The 19,728-nt window shown below is 34.6% G+C and overlaps 3 protein-coding genes across 6 annotated transcripts; 2 read left to right on the forward strand and 1 right to left on the reverse strand.

Moving 5' to 3' along the window:
- The first annotated feature begins 282 nt into the window (after positions 1–282).
- Positions 283–3,072, forward strand: LOC104089528 (WD repeat-containing protein VIP3-like). Its single transcript, XM_009594453.4, has 2 exons — positions 283–721; positions 2,288–3,072. The coding sequence occupies exons 1-2, from the start codon at positions 383–385 to the stop codon at positions 2,921–2,923; spliced, it is 975 nt and encodes a 324-aa protein (XP_009592748.1). The 5' UTR covers positions 283–382; the 3' UTR covers positions 2,924–3,072.
- Positions 3,073–6,519: 3,447 nt separating this feature from the next.
- LOC104089529 (long chain acyl-CoA synthetase 8-like) lies at positions 6,520–12,475 on the forward strand. 2 transcript variants are annotated; one of them, XM_009594454.3, is made up of 12 exons: positions 6,520–6,619; positions 7,388–7,972; positions 8,080–8,160; positions 8,249–8,521; positions 9,399–9,530; positions 9,624–9,797; positions 9,883–10,112; positions 10,259–10,376; positions 10,847–10,978; positions 11,063–11,197; positions 11,604–11,810; positions 12,123–12,475. In XM_009594454.3, exons 2-12 carry the CDS (start codon positions 7,472–7,474, stop codon positions 12,285–12,287), a joined length of 2,148 nt encoding a protein of 715 aa, XP_009592749.1. In that variant the 5' UTR covers positions 6,520–6,619; positions 7,388–7,471; the 3' UTR covers positions 12,288–12,475. The 2 variants fall into 2 exon arrangements, with proteins under 2 accessions (XP_009592749.1, XP_070033217.1); XM_070177116.1 differs by lacking the exon at positions 6,520–6,619 and adding an exon at positions 6,777–6,795.
- A 629-nt stretch (positions 12,476–13,104) lies between these two features.
- LOC104089530 (nuclear transcription factor Y subunit A-7-like) lies at positions 13,105–18,337 on the reverse strand. Of its 3 annotated transcripts, none has more exons than XM_033654388.2 (6): positions 18,154–18,337; positions 16,109–16,241; positions 15,634–15,719; positions 15,496–15,567; positions 15,008–15,169; positions 13,105–13,792 (listed from the first exon to the last, which is right to left on the reverse strand). In XM_033654388.2, the coding sequence occupies exons 2-6, from the start codon at positions 16,236–16,238 to the stop codon at positions 13,487–13,489; spliced, it is 756 nt and encodes a 251-aa protein (XP_033510279.1). In that variant the 5' UTR covers positions 16,239–16,241; positions 18,154–18,337; the 3' UTR covers positions 13,105–13,486. The 3 variants fall into 3 exon arrangements, with proteins under 3 accessions (XP_033510279.1, XP_033510278.1, XP_033510277.1); XM_033654387.2 differs by having other exon boundaries at positions 16,109–16,270; positions 18,154–18,336; XM_033654386.2 differs by having other exon boundaries at positions 16,109–16,326; positions 18,154–18,336.
- Between the last annotated feature and the right edge of the window lie 1,391 nt (positions 18,338–19,728).

A 19,728-nucleotide genomic window follows, 5' to 3' on the forward strand; every position in this document is an offset into this window, starting at 1 on the left:
ACTTTTCTCTCACGGTGATTACATTTTAGTTTCCGTTTGGACATAAATTTTTATTTTATTTTTTTCCAAAAATTTTTTCATTCTTTTTTTGAAAATATTATTTGTTCATAAGTTTTAAAAACTAGAAACTTCCAAAAATTTCAAGTAAAATATATATCAAAACATAACTTTAATTTCCAAAAATATCTTACAGCGTAACTTCATTTTTAAAAAAAAAAATTTTTTTTTATCAAATTTATGTCTAAATGATAGCTTAAACGAAATGAAAATATCAAAACATAAAGGACGCAATTGCAAAAAATACACATAATATTCAACCGTCTCTTTCTCCGTTTGCGAAATTCCTAGGGTTTTAACATTTTAACCAAAAGCCAAAAATACCATGAAATTAGCTCCACTAGACACCGTACAAAACGCGCACGACGACTCCATTTGGACGGCGGCATGGATTCCGTCGACGGAGGAATCTCCGGCGCTGCTTCTCACCGGAGGTCTCGACGAAACCGTGAGGCTATGGGATCCGAAAAACTTCACTTGTATTCAAACCTACACCGGTCACTGCCTAGGCGTCGTATCTGTTACAGCTCATCCTACTCGGAGAATTGCGGCATCGGCTTCTATAGATAGCTTTATTAGAGTGTTTGAGGTTGATAAGAATAACACCATTGCTACTCTCGAAGCTCCTCCTTCCGAAGTCTGGCAATTGCAATTTAGTCCCAATGTAAGCAAGGAATTGGAAATGTATAGTGTTCTCGTACAAACATTTATGCATAAAGTTATAGTCTTTACTAGATTTTCATCGGTTTGGTTAGAGACTTGTATGCTAGTGCTAAGAGAACCTCTCTTTATAACCGAGAAATCCTCAACCTTTCCATTTAAATAGCCACACGTAACGAACTGTGTTCTTACCGCTAGAACAAAGCAATGGGGCTAGTGCTAAGAGAACCTTTAGCTTAAAAAAAAACTAAATTTTGTTTGTTCTAAGAGACAGATTATTCGCCAGTATTTGAATGATATCGTCAGGTCCAGTACCAAGCGGAATTTATAACGACATAGGCGACCCAACTAGTTTGGAGTTGAGGGTCAGTTGATTAAATTGATTGATGTTTAGTTGTTTACTGGTAATCGATGTTCTAGCGGTTTCTCTCTTTTTCTCATCTTTTTGATTGGCTGTTGGACAAATATTAGCTATTCTTCTAGTGCTAAGTAAACTGTTAATGTTTGTCCTAGGAGTTGATTTTAAGGTTAGGGGATTATGCATGTAACTTGCATTGCTATACAAAACTCTGATTAGGAGCTCGATGTAAATATCGGCCTTGGTGCATCAGCCTTCTTTCCCGTTCCTTAAAAAATACTTAAAGTCCGTATAACAATATGGGTTTCCCTTATTTTCATGTTTTGAAAGGGAATAACTGCTTTTACTAGTTTAGTTGATGAGCCGTGGTGCCGAAATTCCTCATAGATTTCAATGCGTAGACCTCTCAAACAATTATTTAAAATAGCTCTTTGGAATGCCTTGTTGTTGCTAGAAGGCCATAAGATCCTTCATAAGTAGAACGATTTGGATACCTAAATTCTTCTTGGCCGATTCCTGATTGTGCGGAGTAATGAAGATCTAGCTCTTGAGATGTTGATGGAAACAGCACACCTATTTGATGAAGTGGTGAATATTAGTAAGAAACAGACTCTGTATCGACCAGTACTTCGTGCTGTCTTTGTTGCAAGTATGTTTTGAAGTGTGGTGCTCTCCTCATACTTACCTTTATGGTTTGTTCATGTAATTGGACGTACGAGGTCGGAATCGCAATGGCAACAGAGAAGTGGGTAACTTACTGATACTGAAATAGCTGGGATCTGCTTATATTATTGGATTGAGACAAAAAATGAGGAACTTTGTTTGATTGACCTATCAAATCAATTTAACTGCGTTTGAGTCCTAAACTAGTTTGGGTCAATTGGCCTATCAAAAACAGAAGAAACAGAACAAGAAGTTCTGTTTGATTATGTTCTACATGGTTTTCAGTAATTGGGATTCTTTTCCTTTATTAAGAGTTAAATGGAGCATTTGAATGTTTCCTTGTCATTCCCACATGTATCATCTTGTTTGATTTTGACATCTGTCTCATCATACATCGCGACTTGCTTCTGCCAGTATGTATGTTACTTGATCCTTTATGGTATTCAAGGTTTGTGATAAAGCAATGCCTCTTTTCTAGAATTTAAATTTCCTGTACACATCTTTATGGAAAGTTTTAGGTCGCCCGCTTATGGTTCTCACACTTTCCAGGGTAGCACCCTGGCAGCAGCTGGTGGTGGTAGCTCATCGGTCAAGCTATGGGATACTACTCAGTGGCAACTTATTACCACATTGTCAATTCCTCGTCAAGAAGCCGCCCCGCAACCATCTGAGAAAAGCAGCAACAAGAAATTTGTCCTTTCAGTTGCATGGAATCCTGATGGTAGACTTCTTGCTTGTGGTTCAGTTGACGGGACTATCTCTGTTTTTGATGTAGCACGTGCCAAATTCCTTCACTTCTTAGAAGGCCATAGCATGCCTGTGCGATCTCTCGTGTTTTCACCTTCGCTTCATGATTCAAGGATACTCTTCTCAGCATCAGATGATGGTCATGTACATGTATATGATGCTGAGGGTAAAACCTTGCTAACATCCTTGTCGGGTCATTCAAGTTGGGTTCTGAGTGTTGATGTCTCCCCAGATGGAGCAGCAATTGCAACAGGGTCAAGTGACAAGACGGTTAGGCTGTGGGATCTTAAGATGAGAGCAGCTACGCAGACTTTGACCAACCATACAGATCAGGTTTGGGCTGTGGCTTTTGGTCCGACATCACGGACTGATATTCGGTCTTGTATGCTTGCAAGTGTGTCTGATGACAAGAGTTTATCGTTCTATCAGTACTCCTGACTGTTGTGGGCTAATCATCCGTTCCATGCTTGTATGTTAGTAGGATGTATCAAGAAAATTTTTGGCCTCTCTTTTCTGGCATGACATCAACTTTGACATTAGGTTTGAGTATCATACATATGCAATGCTATTGTTCTTGTTTTTTTTTTCTCCTTGTAGTCGACGAGCCAATACGGCCTCTTTGAAATTGCCAATCATAGAGGTGCAAAGGTAAAAATGCCTCTCGATGCATGAGATCACAACAATAACAATAAATTCAATATATTCAATATATTTTATTTTCACAAGTAGGGTCTAGGAAAATAGTGTGTACGCAGATATTACGCTTGTATAAAGAAGCATGAGATCCCAACATAAGGGTGGTTAAGTGGACATAAGTTTCTAGAACTAGAATGTAAGACGTTCTAATTATTTTATTTATTTATAAGGAAAAATAAATATATTTTTGAAAGTGTAGTAGTTTATCCATCCTTGTCGCTAGGCAATTATTAGAATGTTTCATTGGAAGCCAATCTCGTCTTCATTGAATAGATATTAAATTGGAAGTTGGTAGCTTTTAATTCTCGTTGGACTTGGGAAAACTAAATTAATAAGGCAGGGTAGCTACTTCAGTTTCCTCTCATATGTTTCTGATACCAAAATGATTTGACCTCGTAAAGTGGAAAAAACCTTTAATTTCTAGAAGAACACCGTTGTTTGGTTGTCCAACGGGTAACTTTACTCGCATTTAACAATGGAATAGAAAATTTTGTTCTATTTGATTGTGAGAGAAAAGGAAATAATTATCTCTCATTCGAGATACTAGCAAATACGTGAAAGGTATTTGGACATGATTTGGTTAAAGTTTAAAAAAATAAAATGCTCACGTATTCTCTCCGATTCATAATAAGTGACATTTTAATCTTTTTATTTTGATTTGAAATAAGTGTACTTTTTATCTAATCAAGAATGAATTAACTTTAATTTTTTAAATTTATCTTTATTTACATATTCTAATTTGTTAAGTTAACAATAATCAAATTTTAAATAAGTGTAATTTAATCAGAATACTTATTTTTTTCTAAGAGTTATATAATATTTTCTTTAAAAAGTGTGTCGTCAAAAAGTCATTTATTGTGAATAGAGAGAATATTTGTCACGGTGTAATGAATGCCTTTTCTCTTAATGTTTGTGATGGAATTAATTGATGCATGGCTTGCTGTTTCATCAGCCTCGACAATTGCAATCGGCCAAGTTTGTATTTTGCCTATTAAAGTAACTAGTTTTAGTACCCATATCAAGGAGTATAAATTTTTTAAAAACTATAAATATCAATAGGAAACAATATTAATTTCTTACTGACCAAAAAAGATATTGACTTCTTATAAATACTTATGAATTTTTTTATATTTAATTTTTATGACTTAATATTGAATTTGCAATGATCGAATAATTTTTATATATTTTTATTGATTCTTTAAATATTTTTAAAAAGACACAAATAAGAAGTTGAGTCTTTTGGTCTTTTACAAGTTCTGTGAATGAAGGGGTTAGTCCTATAGATTCTAAAAAAATTGATAGGTGATAATGTAAAGTCTAAATATGATTAATATTAAGTTAATATTCTACAATAAAGAACTTAATATTTAAAAAATAATAAAAATCATTCGTTGGAATGATGAAAAATGAAAGAAAGATTAACAATCACAACTCATTTAGGATATGTTTTGTCTTTTATTATTTTATCCTCATTCCTTCAAGTTTTCTTTTTAACCAATTTGACTGCTAATGCTATATTTATGACCGATTTTGCTATATTTCTTAATTTCATTCACTGTCAATTCTCTTCTTATGTAAAAAAGTTCATGTACTCAGAGAATTTTGTCAACTTGGAAATTCTTTTACTTGTATAATGAATTTGAAAATTTTCGAATATGATTCTTTTGCTAGATATTTAATATAAAGACTTATTAATCATGTGTTCTCAACGCTAAAAAGGATAGTTTAATTTTTGTTGACTCAAATTCTTAATATGAGTTTATTCCAAATTTTAAATATTTAACTTTAATTATAATTTTATCTGATCAAAATTCTATTTTCAAATGATAAAAATTTGATCAACATTTTATTTTTGGATCTTTCTATTTGCATATTCGTTATTATTATTGACTTTCGCACCTTATTGATATAAAAATTAATATAATTATAAAATAACTCCCCATAAAAGAGAAACTTTACTACTCCCTCCGTTCACTTTTACTTGACACGTTTTGACTTTTCACGCCCATTAAGAAATAATAAATGAAGTACATAATTTATCATGATACTCATATTAATTGATGCATATTTTATTAGATTTGAGAAAATGATTTGAAATGAGTAATAAATATTGTGGGTATAACATGAAAAAAAATTATCTTCTTTTGATATGCGTAAAGACAAGTAAAAATAAAAATCTATTTTTAGTATACCAGACAAGTAAAAGTGAACGGATAAAGTATTTAATAATAACTTAATACTTGTACTGAGAAGGAGATTAATAATCAACATTGTTGTAGCTTAAAAAACTCTTCTTTTTTCTTGTTTACTTTTCCGATAACATACAATAGGAATACGTGCCAAGATCACATATTGAAAGCCATGTGTCTGTAACTTCAGGTGCAACGATTCAACTTGTTATTAGTTAGTCATATAAATGCGGATATGGATCTTTCCGCTATGTGTCAGGTCCATATTTGCCTAAGAATTGTAAAAAATATGTGAAAAAAATACGATCAAAAATTTTTAAGTTGATTTTTTAAATAATAACAGTATCATTTTATTGTTCATTGGCTATATTAATCAAGGTTGAGAAGAGGTATTAGCAAACTTTTAATCTACCAAACAAATGTACAGTTTATTGTTAAGTAAATAATATTTTTGGTATTAAATAAATACACAATTTTTTGCTTAATTCATTTATGTGGTGAAAATGATTATTTACAAAATAAGCATGTTTTCCCCCCAATAATTTCATATGTTTTTACATCACTTTTAGTTATAAATATTGATTTTATTATTGATTGTATAACTTCTAAGTGTGAAATTTTGCTTTAAGATGTTAACAACCAATACAAATTAAGATTAAAAAAAATATCATAATTATCCTCGTTGTTTAAGTCTCATCATTAATCTTTCTTAAAAAAAAAAAAACCTAGAAATCTTGTGGTCCTAACACCTATAATATACTCTCTCCGTTCACTTTTACTTAGCATTTAGCATGTATATTAAAAATAAATTTTTATTTTTACTTGTCACTTTACGCATATCATAATTTTTTCTTCATGTTATACCCACAGTATTTATTACTCATTTCAAATTATTTTTTCAAATCTAATAAAATATGTATCAATTAATATAGGTATCATGGTAAATTATGCTCTTCATTTATTATTTTTTAAGGGATGTGAAAAGTTAAAATGTGCCAAGTAAAAGTGAACGAAGGAAGTATAAAGAAACAAAAATAGGAATGCAATAATGGGGAAGACTATTACAAAATTTGGGAGTGAATTTACAATACCCAAAAGTATCTGAATCAAACCACAAATACACGAAGTTCTGTGCCAATCTACCCTATATATATTTCAACAGCAAACAGAAAGAACTTGCTCTTTCTGGAAACTGAAAACTTTTCATCAACTTTCCTCAAAAACCAACAATCCATAAATACTTTTCAAGGTACCATTTTCGTGAATTTTCCAATTTCCTATTTAGATGATCATTTTCTTAATGTTCAAGTTTGATCCGAAATTTTGAAACTAATAGTTGTGAAGTTACGCGAGTGCGAACTTAGTGTAAATTATGTTGCAATTTGGTGATTTTTGTACATTTCGCGAATTGATTTTTCTCCAACTGTAAATGTTTGAGCTGTTTATGAGAAGCAATAATGTATTTTGTTTTTCTTTTTGTATATTATGTGTTAATGCTTTTTATGTCTATGAAAAAACTGAACAATATAGCCTCTTAATGAAAAAGGTTTAAACTAATGAGGTTGAGGATTCTATGTAATCAAAGGGTAAAAACAATTTTTATATATATAAAATGTTTTTGAATCCCCTTAACATAAGAGAAATACATGTTCAAGTCCCAAATTTAGCACTTTTGGATTTTTTGAATCCCTTTATTAGAATTCATGGATCCGCCACTGTGAGTAATGATAGTGAGGTTCGAACCATTACTCATTTACACATTTGAAAGTATTCACGATGCTTATCTTATGAAAATTGACTGAAAATGCACAAATATTTGTTAGTTTTTGTAGTTTTAGCTCATTGGCCATTCATTTGATGTATCTTCTTGGGCAGAGAATGCCATACTAATTGCATTAATTGGGGAATGCCTTTTTGTCCGAAATGCCACATTTGCATTGCTCGCTGTTGCTTGCCTGCAATGGTGCTGATTTGTGTATTATGTCTTATGTCTCTTTTTTTGTTTTTTATTTTGAAGAGTATTGTGGAAGCGTAGAACCGTATAGCATATAAAATAGAAGGTTCTGAAGGAAGTAATTACAATCGGAATATATTGGAGAGAATGGCCAGCAATAGTTATGTCTCCTTATTCAATGACCAGGGGTCATCTGCGGTTGCTGGGGCTGTTGTTATTGCGATTATAATACCTATATTCCTCTCATTGGTACTTATGGGGAAGAAAAAGGCAAAACAGAGAGGAGTTCCAGTTCAAGTTGGTGGTGAGGCAGGTTTCGCAATGCGAAATGCTAAATCGGACAAATTAGTTGAAGTTCCTTGGGAAGAGGCTACAACGATGGCAGCTCTATTTGAGAAGTCTTGTAAAAAACATTCGTCTAAGCGCTGTCTTGGGACTAGAAAACTAGTTAATAGGGACTTTATAACAGCAAAGGATGGAAGGAAGTTTGAGAAACTTCACTTGGGAGAGTATCAGTGGGAGACTTATGGGCAAGCATTTGATCGTGTTTGCAACTTTGCCTCCGGACTTGTTAATTTGGGTCACGATGTGGAGACTCGTGCTGCTATCTTCTCTGAAACTCGTGCGGAGTGGCTAATTTCCTTTCAGGTATTTGAGTTAATCCTATTGTATATTGAAATAGTTCCTGTATTTCTTTGTTATCTTATTACTACAGGAGTGCAATAAGTTTTAATAGGTGAAATTGTTTTTCTCAGGGATGCTTCCGCCAGAATGTCACTGTTGTTACTATTTATGCTTCTTTGGGAGATGATGCCCTAATACACTCGTTAAATGAGGTGGGTCAGTTTAAATATTTTTTTCTCCTAGATTACACAAGGTGTCGGTGACATGTAATGAATTGGTTTTACCTGTGGTTATTGACAGACTCAAGCATCCACGTTGATTTGTGATGCCAAGCAACTTAAAAAATTGGCTGCAATTGGTTCTAGCTTGAAAACCATCAAGAATGTCATATATTTTGAAGACAATGAGACTGCAATAGATTCAAGCATTTCTATGAATATTGACAGCTGGAAGGTGACGTCTTTCTCTGAAGTTGAAAAAGTGGGTAAAAGTAGTCCCATTCAGCCGATACTGCCTATAAAGAAAGATATTGCAGTGATCATGTATACAAGTGGCAGCACAGGAATGCCTAAGGTATGGTGCAACTTGCTTTTAATTTTTCCTTCTGATATGATATTTAGCTTTAAGCTGGAACGCAAGAGAAACCACAACCAAATATGTTCTCGATTCCTCAATGGGATAGAGCATCAGAGCTTTTCACATGGCCAGATCTTTTCTGTTATTTAATGGTTACAAGGCTGAAGCTGAACAATAAAATATGGCTCATCCATCTTGACTCCACAGGTAAAAGCTCGGTGATTAATGCAATGAATAGAATTGATTCCGTAAAGATGTATAGACTGAGATGTCTCTGATCACTTTTGCAGGACCCAAACAGTATCTCATTATACTCATCTTTAACCATTGATCGCCAAGGCGTTTTCTTAAAATCCCTATACTAGATTTCACTTGAATTCCCTCTAAAAGCGAGAACGCACTGTATGCCTTTAGAAAGAAGGCTGGGAAAAAGAGAGCTCCTTTCTTTCCTAGCTTTTGTTAGGACAACAAAGCTTATTCTACTTTGTTATTGCAGTTTCTAAAACAGCATTCTGCCTGTTCAAAGACAAAGTAGTCACGGCACACACTTGGCATTTTCCCTTAGGAAGAGTTCAACCCTAGTCCTGGAAAATGTTTCTTCTTTCAATCCTATCAATTACGCTATAAAAGCTTCAACCGAGCGAGCAAAAAGAAAATGAGCATTAACTTTTGCCATAATGTAATCTCATAAGTTTTATACTCTACATGTCTGTTTCCAATGCAATAATTTTTCATTGATCTCTTTTGGCTTTGAGTTTAATCAAACTTAAATTTTTAATGTTATCCTCTTCGTTTGTTAGAAAAAGTTTGCTTGAAGTGTTCTTAATTAAGTTTTTTATTTATTTATTTATTTATTTATTTATTTATGTTTTAGGGTGTCATGATAACTCATGGCAATATCGTAGCCACTGCAGCTGCAGTTACAACTGTTATTCCAAAACTTGGAAGCAGTGATGTCTATTTGGCATACCTACCTTTAGCTCATGTTTTTGAGTTAGCTGCTGAGGTAATCTTCAGAGTTTATATATCGTTTTTGTTTCCTTGAGTCTTTATCTAGCAATGAAAATTATTTTAGTTCTAAGCAATTCTGGTCCTGCAGACGGTTATGTTGACTGCTGGTGCGTCAATTGGTTATGGGTCGGCTCTGACGTTGACAGATACATCTAATAAAATCATGAAAGGGACACAGGGAGATGCCTCCGCTTTAAAGCCTACTTTAATGGCGGCGGTTCCAGCCATTCTGGATCGTGTTAGGGATGGTGTTATAAAGAAGGTTTGAGCTGGAAAGTGCATATTTAGTTGGAGTATAGGGCCTAACCTGAAGTACTAATCTGTTGGTTATATTTTTCTCAATCTAGGTGGAGGAGAAGGGAGGATCTGCCAAGAAACTTTTCAATATTGCCTTTAAGCGCCAATTGGACGCTATGGAAGGTAGCTGGTTTGGAGCATGGGGTCTAGAGAAACGATTATGGGAGGTAATTGTTTTTAAAAAGATACGATCAGTACTCGGAGGAGATATCCGTTTCATGCTTTGCGGTGGTGCTCCTCTGTCAAGAGATTCACAAAGATTTATCAACATTTGTATGGGGTAACTTTTCTACCATCTTAACGTCAGGAAATTGTTTGAATATAGTTTACTTGTATTTAAAAAGCGAATGTGTTCACTTTTTTTTTTCAACATTGCTCTCTGGATGGGATGTTTAATGTTAGAATTTTTATAATCATTTGCTGCAGAGCTCCTATTGGTCAGGGATATGGCTTGACAGAGACATTTGCCGGAGCTGCCTTTACCGAGTCAGATGATCCTTCAGTTGGTCGTGTTGGTCCACCTCTTCCTTGTTCCTATATAAAGGTATGATGGGTACTTCTTGGTAAAAAGATTGATAAAATCTCATGTATGGATAATCTGGGATTGTCCCATTCATAATCAGTCTATAGAATTCTTTTGAGACCATCTGCTACATTCAATCATTTATTGATCTATGTTTCAACTATTCAACAAAGTTGTTCTGGATAGATACATTTGGTGGAATTTCATGCAGTGGACAAAATAATCCGACTATAGGGAAATTAGTGTTCATGTAGTTAGAAGAGTAATACCAACAGGTCAATTACTTTCTCATACATGAGAGAATTCAGCTTCCTGTTTGAAATCGCAGTGTTGTTAAAACTGCATTAGCAAGTGTCTTAACATTTCCCTTTTTTTTAAAGCTTGACTTTTACTCAAAGTCTTCTCACCCTTGTGTTTATCACATTCTAAGAACTAAGGATAATGTCATAAATGTTCCCTGAGGTTAGTATGTCCTGTGTTTAACAATACAGCTTATTTCTTGGGAAGAAGGAGGCTACAGAATTGTTGATAAGCCGATGCCTCGGGGAGAAGTAGTTGTTGGTGGGAACAGTGTTACTGCTGGTTACTTCAACAATGATGACAAAACTAATGAGGTGTACAAGGTAGTACTGAGCTTTTCCTTGTGTAAATGGACTGAATTTGTTTATTACAGAAGCCTGTTTATGCCATTATTGTGTCTGATGCAGGTTGATGAGAGGGGCGTGCGCTGGTTCTACACAGGTGACATCGGAAGGTTTCATCCTGATGGATGCCTTGAAATCATTGATAGAAAGAAAGATATTGTTAAACTTCAGCACGGGGAGTATATCTCACTTGGAAAGGTACTTCTTTGTGTCATTTGTTTATTTTTGGATAGGTCGGCATTCACTATTTTCTTTTCCCCTCCGTCACGTCATTTTCCAGAAATATACATTCAATGCTTTGCTTGGAGTTACAATGAACATAAACTGGTTTGATTTAGTGCATCTGACTGTGACTTCCGAGTTCATTTTGGTGGCGATTTATAATTGTTTATTTTGGATACTCGCTCAATGCAACTGCATATTATACAATGGCAGTAGTGGGCACTGTAAACACTTTATATTATATTTACAGGGATTTTCTCTGTTATTTTGGCATCTGATCTGAGTTTGGTATTTCTTGCTTCAAATTTGTCTTACCAAATTTGTTTCTCCTCTTTAAGTCTTGATTTCTGGAAATAGTTTGATGAATTAACGTTCATTGCAGGTTGAGGCAGCACTTTTATCAAGCAATTATGTCGATAACATAATGGTCTATGCAGACCCCTTCCACAATTTCTGTGTAGCACTAATTGTTCCTTCACAAAAGGTGCTTGAGAAGTGGGCACAAGAAAATGGCGTCGAGCACAGAGCTTTTTCCGATCTATGCAACAAAGTTGAAGCGGTCAATGAGGTCCAGCAATCGCTTTCAAAGGTTTGTGTCCTTTTTCATGCCAATTATAATCACGACGATCCTACTGAAAATGAACCTGGCTTGTATATCTGACAGCTCAGTGTTAAGCTCTATATAGGATAACTCAGACGCTATCATAAGACATAAATCCCAGACAACGTAATCGAAGAATGCTGTCATTGTCATTGCAAACAGTGAATGAGTTAATATCTTTTTGCCAATAACAGATTTAACTCTACCGAAGCAAAAGATCTCTAATCTTCACGGAAATAATTTGTGACTAGTTTTCAACTATAGAGTGATGAATGTGTAGGTGATTGACTTGAAATGCAGGTAGGCAAAGCTGCAAAATTGGACAAATTTGAGATTCCTGCAAAGATCAAGTTAATACCCGAGCCATGGACACCCGAGTCCGGATTAGTTACTGCAGCTCTCAAATTGAAGCGCGAACCCCTTAAGGCTAAATTCAAGGATGAGCTTCAGAAGTTGTATCAATGAATTATCATCTAGTGTTGACTGATTTATCCCCATGTAGCAGGAGAAATATGTAGTTTATTGGCAGTTGAAGAGTAGTAATAATATCTTTAAAAAGCATCAGTTTTCCTAGTGAAGTGCAATCACACATCTTATTTCCTTGTTGTATTAGATTTCAATCAATTATGATTAAGTCAGTTATTCCTTTATTACATTGATGTTCTCATTTGCTTGCCCTTCTGAGTGATGTTACGTACATAGTGGTATGTATTTTCGTTACTAGCTCGAAAAGGCAAACTCCGTTCAAACATCGTCATGTAATTTACCTTCATCCTCATTTGGATAAAAAGGAAAAAATGATCAAGAAAATCATAAACAATTTCCGGAGTTCGGATTGGGGCTCTGCTAATTCGGATTCACACTACGCAAAGCGTATTGCAAAGGGGAAAGAATTCTACAGTCAAACCTCTCTATAACAATTTTGTTTGTTCCAAATTTCTTTGGTCGTTATAGTGAAGTGTTGTTATAGAGAACATATATTATAACATAGCATGAAAATTAATTCCAAAAGAAACTTGGCTTTTATAGTAAATGGTTGTTATATAGCGATGTTATAAAGATGTCTGACTGTACTATGGATAGAAACATTTTCCTTTGCAGCTTTGCCTACCTACATTTCAAGTCACCACCTATGCAGTGGAGGATCCTATCCATCCCACCACAATCTTGGATCCTATCCATCTCACCACAATCTTGATAGTGGTTCTAAGATACTATTAGAGTCAAAGGAAAATGTTTCATGTCCTAAGTAGTTCAAAAACACATTTCAAGCTAGCTCAGATTTCATGAAAGTCCACTGAATACATTGCACAAATTTTCTGATTGAATTTGGCATTATACATCAATCTCTTGTGCCACTAAATACACAACCAGTAACCATTACTTTACTTCTCTTTTCCTTTTGGTTTATCAATCATAACTTCAATGCATACACTAACAGCATTTTAAGCTTGGTGCAGACGTGCAACCAGACCAGATAACGAATTCAGTACCAAAAACATTCGTTTCTTAAGTCTAGGTTCAAATTTAGGATTAACAACCAAATTTACCATTACTACAGTGGAAATCCATTTGACACTTACAAAAACAAGAGAGACTTAATTTAAAGGATAAAGCCAAGGATGATTTGCCTGCCGGTGACTATCTTTGTCGATTAGAAGTTATCACCGGACAATTGGAGCACGTTGCTGAGCCCCATTGCCTTGCATGGTAATAGCCATGTGAGAGGATACACCAAAGGCCCTGTGATCAGGTTGCTGCTGGAAGCTGACGCCGTTGTTGACATCTTTCCGGACACTTGAGAAAGCAGAAGTTGAATTTTCGCGCTCAACTGAGTCTTGAGAAGAAGTTGAGTTAGTAGGGTAACTATTTGGATCAGATTGATTGACTTTCTTTGAGCTAAGAAAACGTCCTCCGGACCCTCTAACTCTATTCACTGCATGAAGATGCCGTGACTCGTGAAGATATGGCTGCATTTGCAATAAAAGACCAGAAGAATAAGTCCAAAATTCATCCTGAAGAATGATAAAAGTTAAAGTCAAGAAGTTTAGGAAGCCTATAATTGGGAACTAGACTACCCTGTACTTTGTAATGGCAGTAATCCCACGAGTTGCTTCTGTGCAGAAGTTCCTATTTAACTTCATCTTGTCCTATTTGGTTACTGGTGTATCAATTCCCCAAGATACGGATATGCAAAATTGCTAGTCGCCCCCCCAACCCCCCCCCCCCCCCAAACCCCACCCCACCCCCAAAAAAAAAAGAAACGAAAACTGCCAATTTCTTTTGTTTCCTTTCTTTAGATCTCTCTAACCAGCCTATTTGCCTGCTTCTTTTACAAAAAACTATCAAAACGATGAAGTTTCGCATGTCAAGACAACAGTTGTAAAAAAAGTTTTAGCACACAATTTACAAAGAACCAGAGTAAACAGACTCGGGGAATCATGGCTTCCTTGGGCACTTATTTAACGATATAATGCCTGATCACGTTTTGCTTATTCCTGAATATAATTTCATGGAAAAAATTGCAGTAGACTGATGTCCTCAGAAAATGCTTTTCACCTACCTGAGCAATTTGCAGCAGATTGATGTCCGCAGTATTTTTTGTGAAAGAGGAGACTTTGATTAAAGAAGTACTTATGATCATGCAACATGCAAATACATGGAAGAGTCGGCACTAATAGTCTTTGTTAACCATTATACAGGCTGATGAAAGTTTGTTAATAGCAGAATGTGCTGCAATTTAAAATGCCAAATATGTTGACAACTGTTACTGAATTATTTTATGCAGACATGCATATAGTTTGTTTTCATCTTAGCGTTTTTACTCTTGTATTTTTCAAACCTGTTTTAAAAACGCTTTTCTTGAGCCAAAGGTCTATCGGAAACGGCCTCTCTACTTCACACAAGGTAGGGGTAAGGTTTGCGTACACCCTATGGGATCACACTGGGTACGTTGTTGTTGTCGATGCATATAGTGTTGTTTCGTGAGGAAAAATTCCCCTCTTAAGTTGTTAAAGGAAATATGGTAAGCACAGGTTAGAGATAAAAGGATGAAACAGTTCTGAGTTGCCACCATCTTGCTACTTTTAATCTGTCTATCAGGTTTTCATTGAATGAAAATGAGACACATATGTGAGCTGAATGAACTACTAAAACTGGGGAAGAGCAGAAAGTACCCAAAATACCTTTCTATTTTTGACAAGTTTGTTCTGAGCCTCAAGCTTAGCACGTATCTGTCTCCGTCTCATGATCCCATGGTACTGTTTTGCGTTTACATAAATTGGTCCATCCTCTGCAAGATCTAGGGGGAGTGGGACCCGTGTAGGCGCTATCCCCGTCATTTGTGGCTGCATTGACCAAATATCAATATTAGAACTTTTACAAGAGAATATTCATCTCCTTTGCAAACTTGTGATAGCTACGTCTAAAATGACCAAGTTCTATTCGATATTTATAGCGTGACTCAACAAAATACTGCATCCGGTATATCACAAAATTACATGTATTAAATCCGTAACATTTTTCAGATTAAGTCAAAGAAGAAAAAGGTCAAACATATTTGCAATCAAGCCATGTATACTAGAAATTAAGCAAACATCTCATCTTTGAAGATATAGAGAGGAAACTTCAAAGCGAGCACTACAAGAGACAAAAATGAAAGTGAAGTACTCACAAAAGCTTGAGGTCCATAAGCAGTATATAAGCCACTCATATAGGGATCAGAGTAACCAAAAGGAGAGAAACCCTGCAACATGAAAAATGATAAATTAGATTATGACAAAAGCTAAAGCAAAAGTCTCTAGAAACATACTGTTGAATGGGCCACTTCATTTTGCGACGAAAAAAGAGCAGGCTTTATTTGAACTTGCATATCTCTTCCATATCTTTCATCATGAACTGGCAAACCAAACGCAAGATGTAAGATAGCCACTGTTATAAGCAAAAAACTTCATCAAGTAAAAAAGCTAAAGCCCGTTGAGGGAAACTCCGAGAGGCTACTTATACATCAGAAAGAAAACTTGCCCAATTGACAAATAACATTTTTGCTATTATATATTTAAGAAACTCATTAACTTGTTAAGAACAAATAATGTGGTATAAGCAAGGATCACCTGTACCAATCGAGATGTGTCTCTACACACAAAAAGAACCACCGGGAATTCATTCATTATTGTAATTTGAGTAGTACAGTTCTCAGTCATTATATTAAACTGAACTAATGAAGATTAAATGAGATATAGAAGGGAGTTGCAATAAAAGCTTAACAATCTTTAAAGTATGTGTACCGTATTCTGAGGAGGCACATTGATCTTGAGAATTTGTTTTCTCCGAGGTAGTCATTTCGTCTTGGGAGTTAATAGTTGAATGTGTCAACCGCAATGTCTCGCCTTGTAAGTCTGGATCCAAAGACTTCATCTCCTGACAGCAAGGAGACGGAAATACCACTTCTGAGGCAAAAAATTTATGTAAAGTTTCTTGTTCATCGTAACTCCACCATGATTAGCTATTGACAGCAAAATGATGCATAAAACAGATGTAAGCTCTAAGCTTTTGTTTGGTAAAATTGTACTAGTATAGTACAGCCATTTACTTATCCATAATGAAGATTAGCGACAGATTTCCAGACTATGCTTCAGGCTGCAAAGAGTATAGAGCTAAATCCTCAAGGATACTAAGCAAAGAAGATTAACATGGCATAATATATACCAAGTCCAAATTTACTAAAGACATGCTATCAGAACTGCACGCCCTTATATTGCAAAGACGAATATACAGATACTCTATCAAGAACTGCAGTAATTTAAAATGTCATCGACCTGTTACATGAACAACTACCTCCCCATTATGCTATTAAGCACGTCGATATAAAAAGATGGATTAGCGAGATGAGTTGACAAGGGAACCAGTGGACATAGTCCCAATGTATTGTCATAGAACAACTTAATACCATGTGCAAATGAACAATAAGAAAAGAACTGTAAGGTGTACAGGAAGTACAGAACTGCAATATGAACTCCAAAAGACGATAAACTACACAAGGACAACAGGCTTATGCAATGCTAAAACATTTAAGCATGAAAATTTTATTAAATTAGTAGTACCAGGGTTGATGAGCAGAGCACCCCATACAGAGGTAGACAAGAATTTTGTGTCTGATATTTACATGCAGTAACTAGCAATTTATCAATATATTAACAAAAGTAGTTCACCAACCTAATATAGTCCATTCATAGCTATAGACCCTAAAAACATAGCATAAAGAATAGAAACAAATAGCAAAATGACCACCTAAAATGGAATCAGCTATACCAATTACAAAAACAACAATGACAACAACTAAGCCTTAGTCCAAACAAACCGGGGGTCGAACCTCTAAGGTTTTTAGCATTGAATTTAAAAGTATGAGTTCATATCTACTATTTGTTGTAATTTTAATGAATTTTTACTTATAAATTTATGTTCCGCGTCGCAAGTACTGAATTTAGACGATCCCAAGATTACCATGTTGCATCCGCCCATCTGACCATGTTACTTCATATAAACTCATCCCGGACCAATATAATACGAAATAAAACTAAAAAGTACAAAAGGTTCTTTATATTTTCTAGTGATTATACATCCCTGAAAGGCTAAACAAGTCCTAGAAAAGCGTAGGACGTATAATAAGGTGCTACCATGATTAAAACATATCCTCAATTAATAGGTCTCGCTTATATAGATCTTTTTTCTTTCGCTAAGTCTGCATGGATTACGTAGCTAATACCATTTACAATGGGGGGAAAATTAAAACAAAAAACCCACATGCATCTTGTTCTAACAGAAAAATAATCTTATACCCTGAAGATCATGACTTGATCAAAATGCTATTTTATCAGAAACCACTTCTCATAATCCAAAAAAAAAAAAAAGGGAGAAAAACACTAGATCAGAACAAGAACACAAGATCATGAAAAAAGTCAACAAAATTTTCAGATCTTTATTGCATCAACAGCTACACTCTACAAATGTTACTAATACAAGACAAAACCCAGTTTCCTATCACAACCCATAAACAGAAAATATACAGAAAACCAATAAAAATAGTAACTTTACCCAAAATTATCTTACAAAGGACATACCTTTGACTTTAAAGTCAACATGCATTCAAGATTTTCACTAGAACATTCTTTATCTAACACAACATAATACACAATACCCAAATAAGGAAATTTTGAAAAATCAATAGCAAAATGAAATAGTACACAAATACTGAAACATGAAAGAACATAAGAAAATACAAAAGTAGAAAAAGCAAAGAAGAAAGAGAAGTGAAATGGAGAGAATTAAGGACCTGTGGAATCTGGTAAAGTTAATAAGATAGTACGAAATAAACACAAGTGCTGTTTCTTGTTGGGTTGAAATCAAGCATGTCTCCTTCCTTCAAACTCTCTCTCTCTCTCCTCTCTCTCTCTCTCTAAAAAGAAATCTCCTTTCTTTGCCTTGTAATTTAAGCGATGGGTTATAAGAATCTGTGCATTTCTTCCTGGTTATGATGTGTACAGTTAACTAAACAATTGTTTCATATATTTTAATTTATTCATTCTTTTTCTATTGAAGGACATACTTTTATATTCTCCCTATTTAATTGTTTTTAATAACCGTAATTTTTTTTTAAATAACTGCGGCGTCCGAGCCAGCTTACGCGTATCTTGATTAATTTCACAAGATATCTGCTATCGTCCACCAACAACAAATACCATATAACTCTATCTACCAACACTTAACTAGATAAGAAGAGATTACCTCGTGTTTTTTGTCGCTGTTGGATATTGAACCGAAGACCTCATGGTTCTAACCCTCTTTATTGACTACTAGGCGAACATTTCGGGTTAGCCAAATACCGAATAACTTTATCCACTAAGACTTGAATAAATAAAAAAATATCACCTAGTGTAATTTGTTCTCTTTAGGTTGAAATAGAGTTTTTGGATTTATTTTTATTTTTTATTTTATAGGAAAATCATTTTCCTTCAATTGGAAAAAATAAGTTCACGAGGAAAAAAAATCAAAATATTTAAGGAAATAAAATATGAAAATAATTAGATTTAAAAAAAACAAATAGATTCATTCGTACCAAACACACCCTTAAATTTGGTCATTTTCTCGTTACTTAAAGGATTAAAGTTAAGAAAGGTCCAAATATAAAGATAATTAACCTGAATACCCGCTCACTCAATTGCGTATAAATTATGTATTCCCATCGTTCACTTTTACTTTTTCAGTATTGACTTTGCACACCCTTTAAGAAATAATAAATAAAGTGTATAATTTATCATGATACTCATATTAAGTGATGTATAGTCTTAATGAATTGAAAAATGATTTGGAATGAATAATTAATGCTAAGGGCAAAACATGAAAAATAAATTATTTTTCTCCTGATATGCGAAAAGTGACAAATAAAAATAAAAATTTATTTATGGAATATATGACAAGTAAAAATGAACCGTGAGTATATACTAAAACAGAATAATGAGTTTGAATGACTATTTGGGTAAAGATCTCAAATAAAAAAGATGCAAGCTCCCGAGGAATCCGTTAAAGCATCATCAATTTTCAAACCTTTAACCATTTTGAGTTTTTTTCGTTTTTAGCACTTCTTCTTCTTCTGCTTCTTCTACTTGAATAGGTCCAACTTGGTCCACTCAAAAACAAAGTTATATTTCCTTCACTGTCATTATCAGCTTTGTACACTTTGCTGTAACTCTAGTATTAGTTCCCTTTACCACAGTTCTTAGCCGCCCCTCCACTGTTCAATGCACTCCATCACGCGCTTGCACTTCTGTTGCCCGACATGTTTCTTAAATGGCAATAGCTCACTTCACCCATCTGGGCATGTGAAGGGAACGCGCTAAAATCTGGAGTG

Source organism: Nicotiana tomentosiformis, chromosome 6 (assembly GCF_000390325.3).
Source record: "Nicotiana tomentosiformis chromosome 6, ASM39032v3, whole genome shotgun sequence".
NCBI lineage: Eukaryota > Viridiplantae > Streptophyta > Magnoliopsida > Solanales > Solanaceae > Nicotiana > Nicotiana tomentosiformis.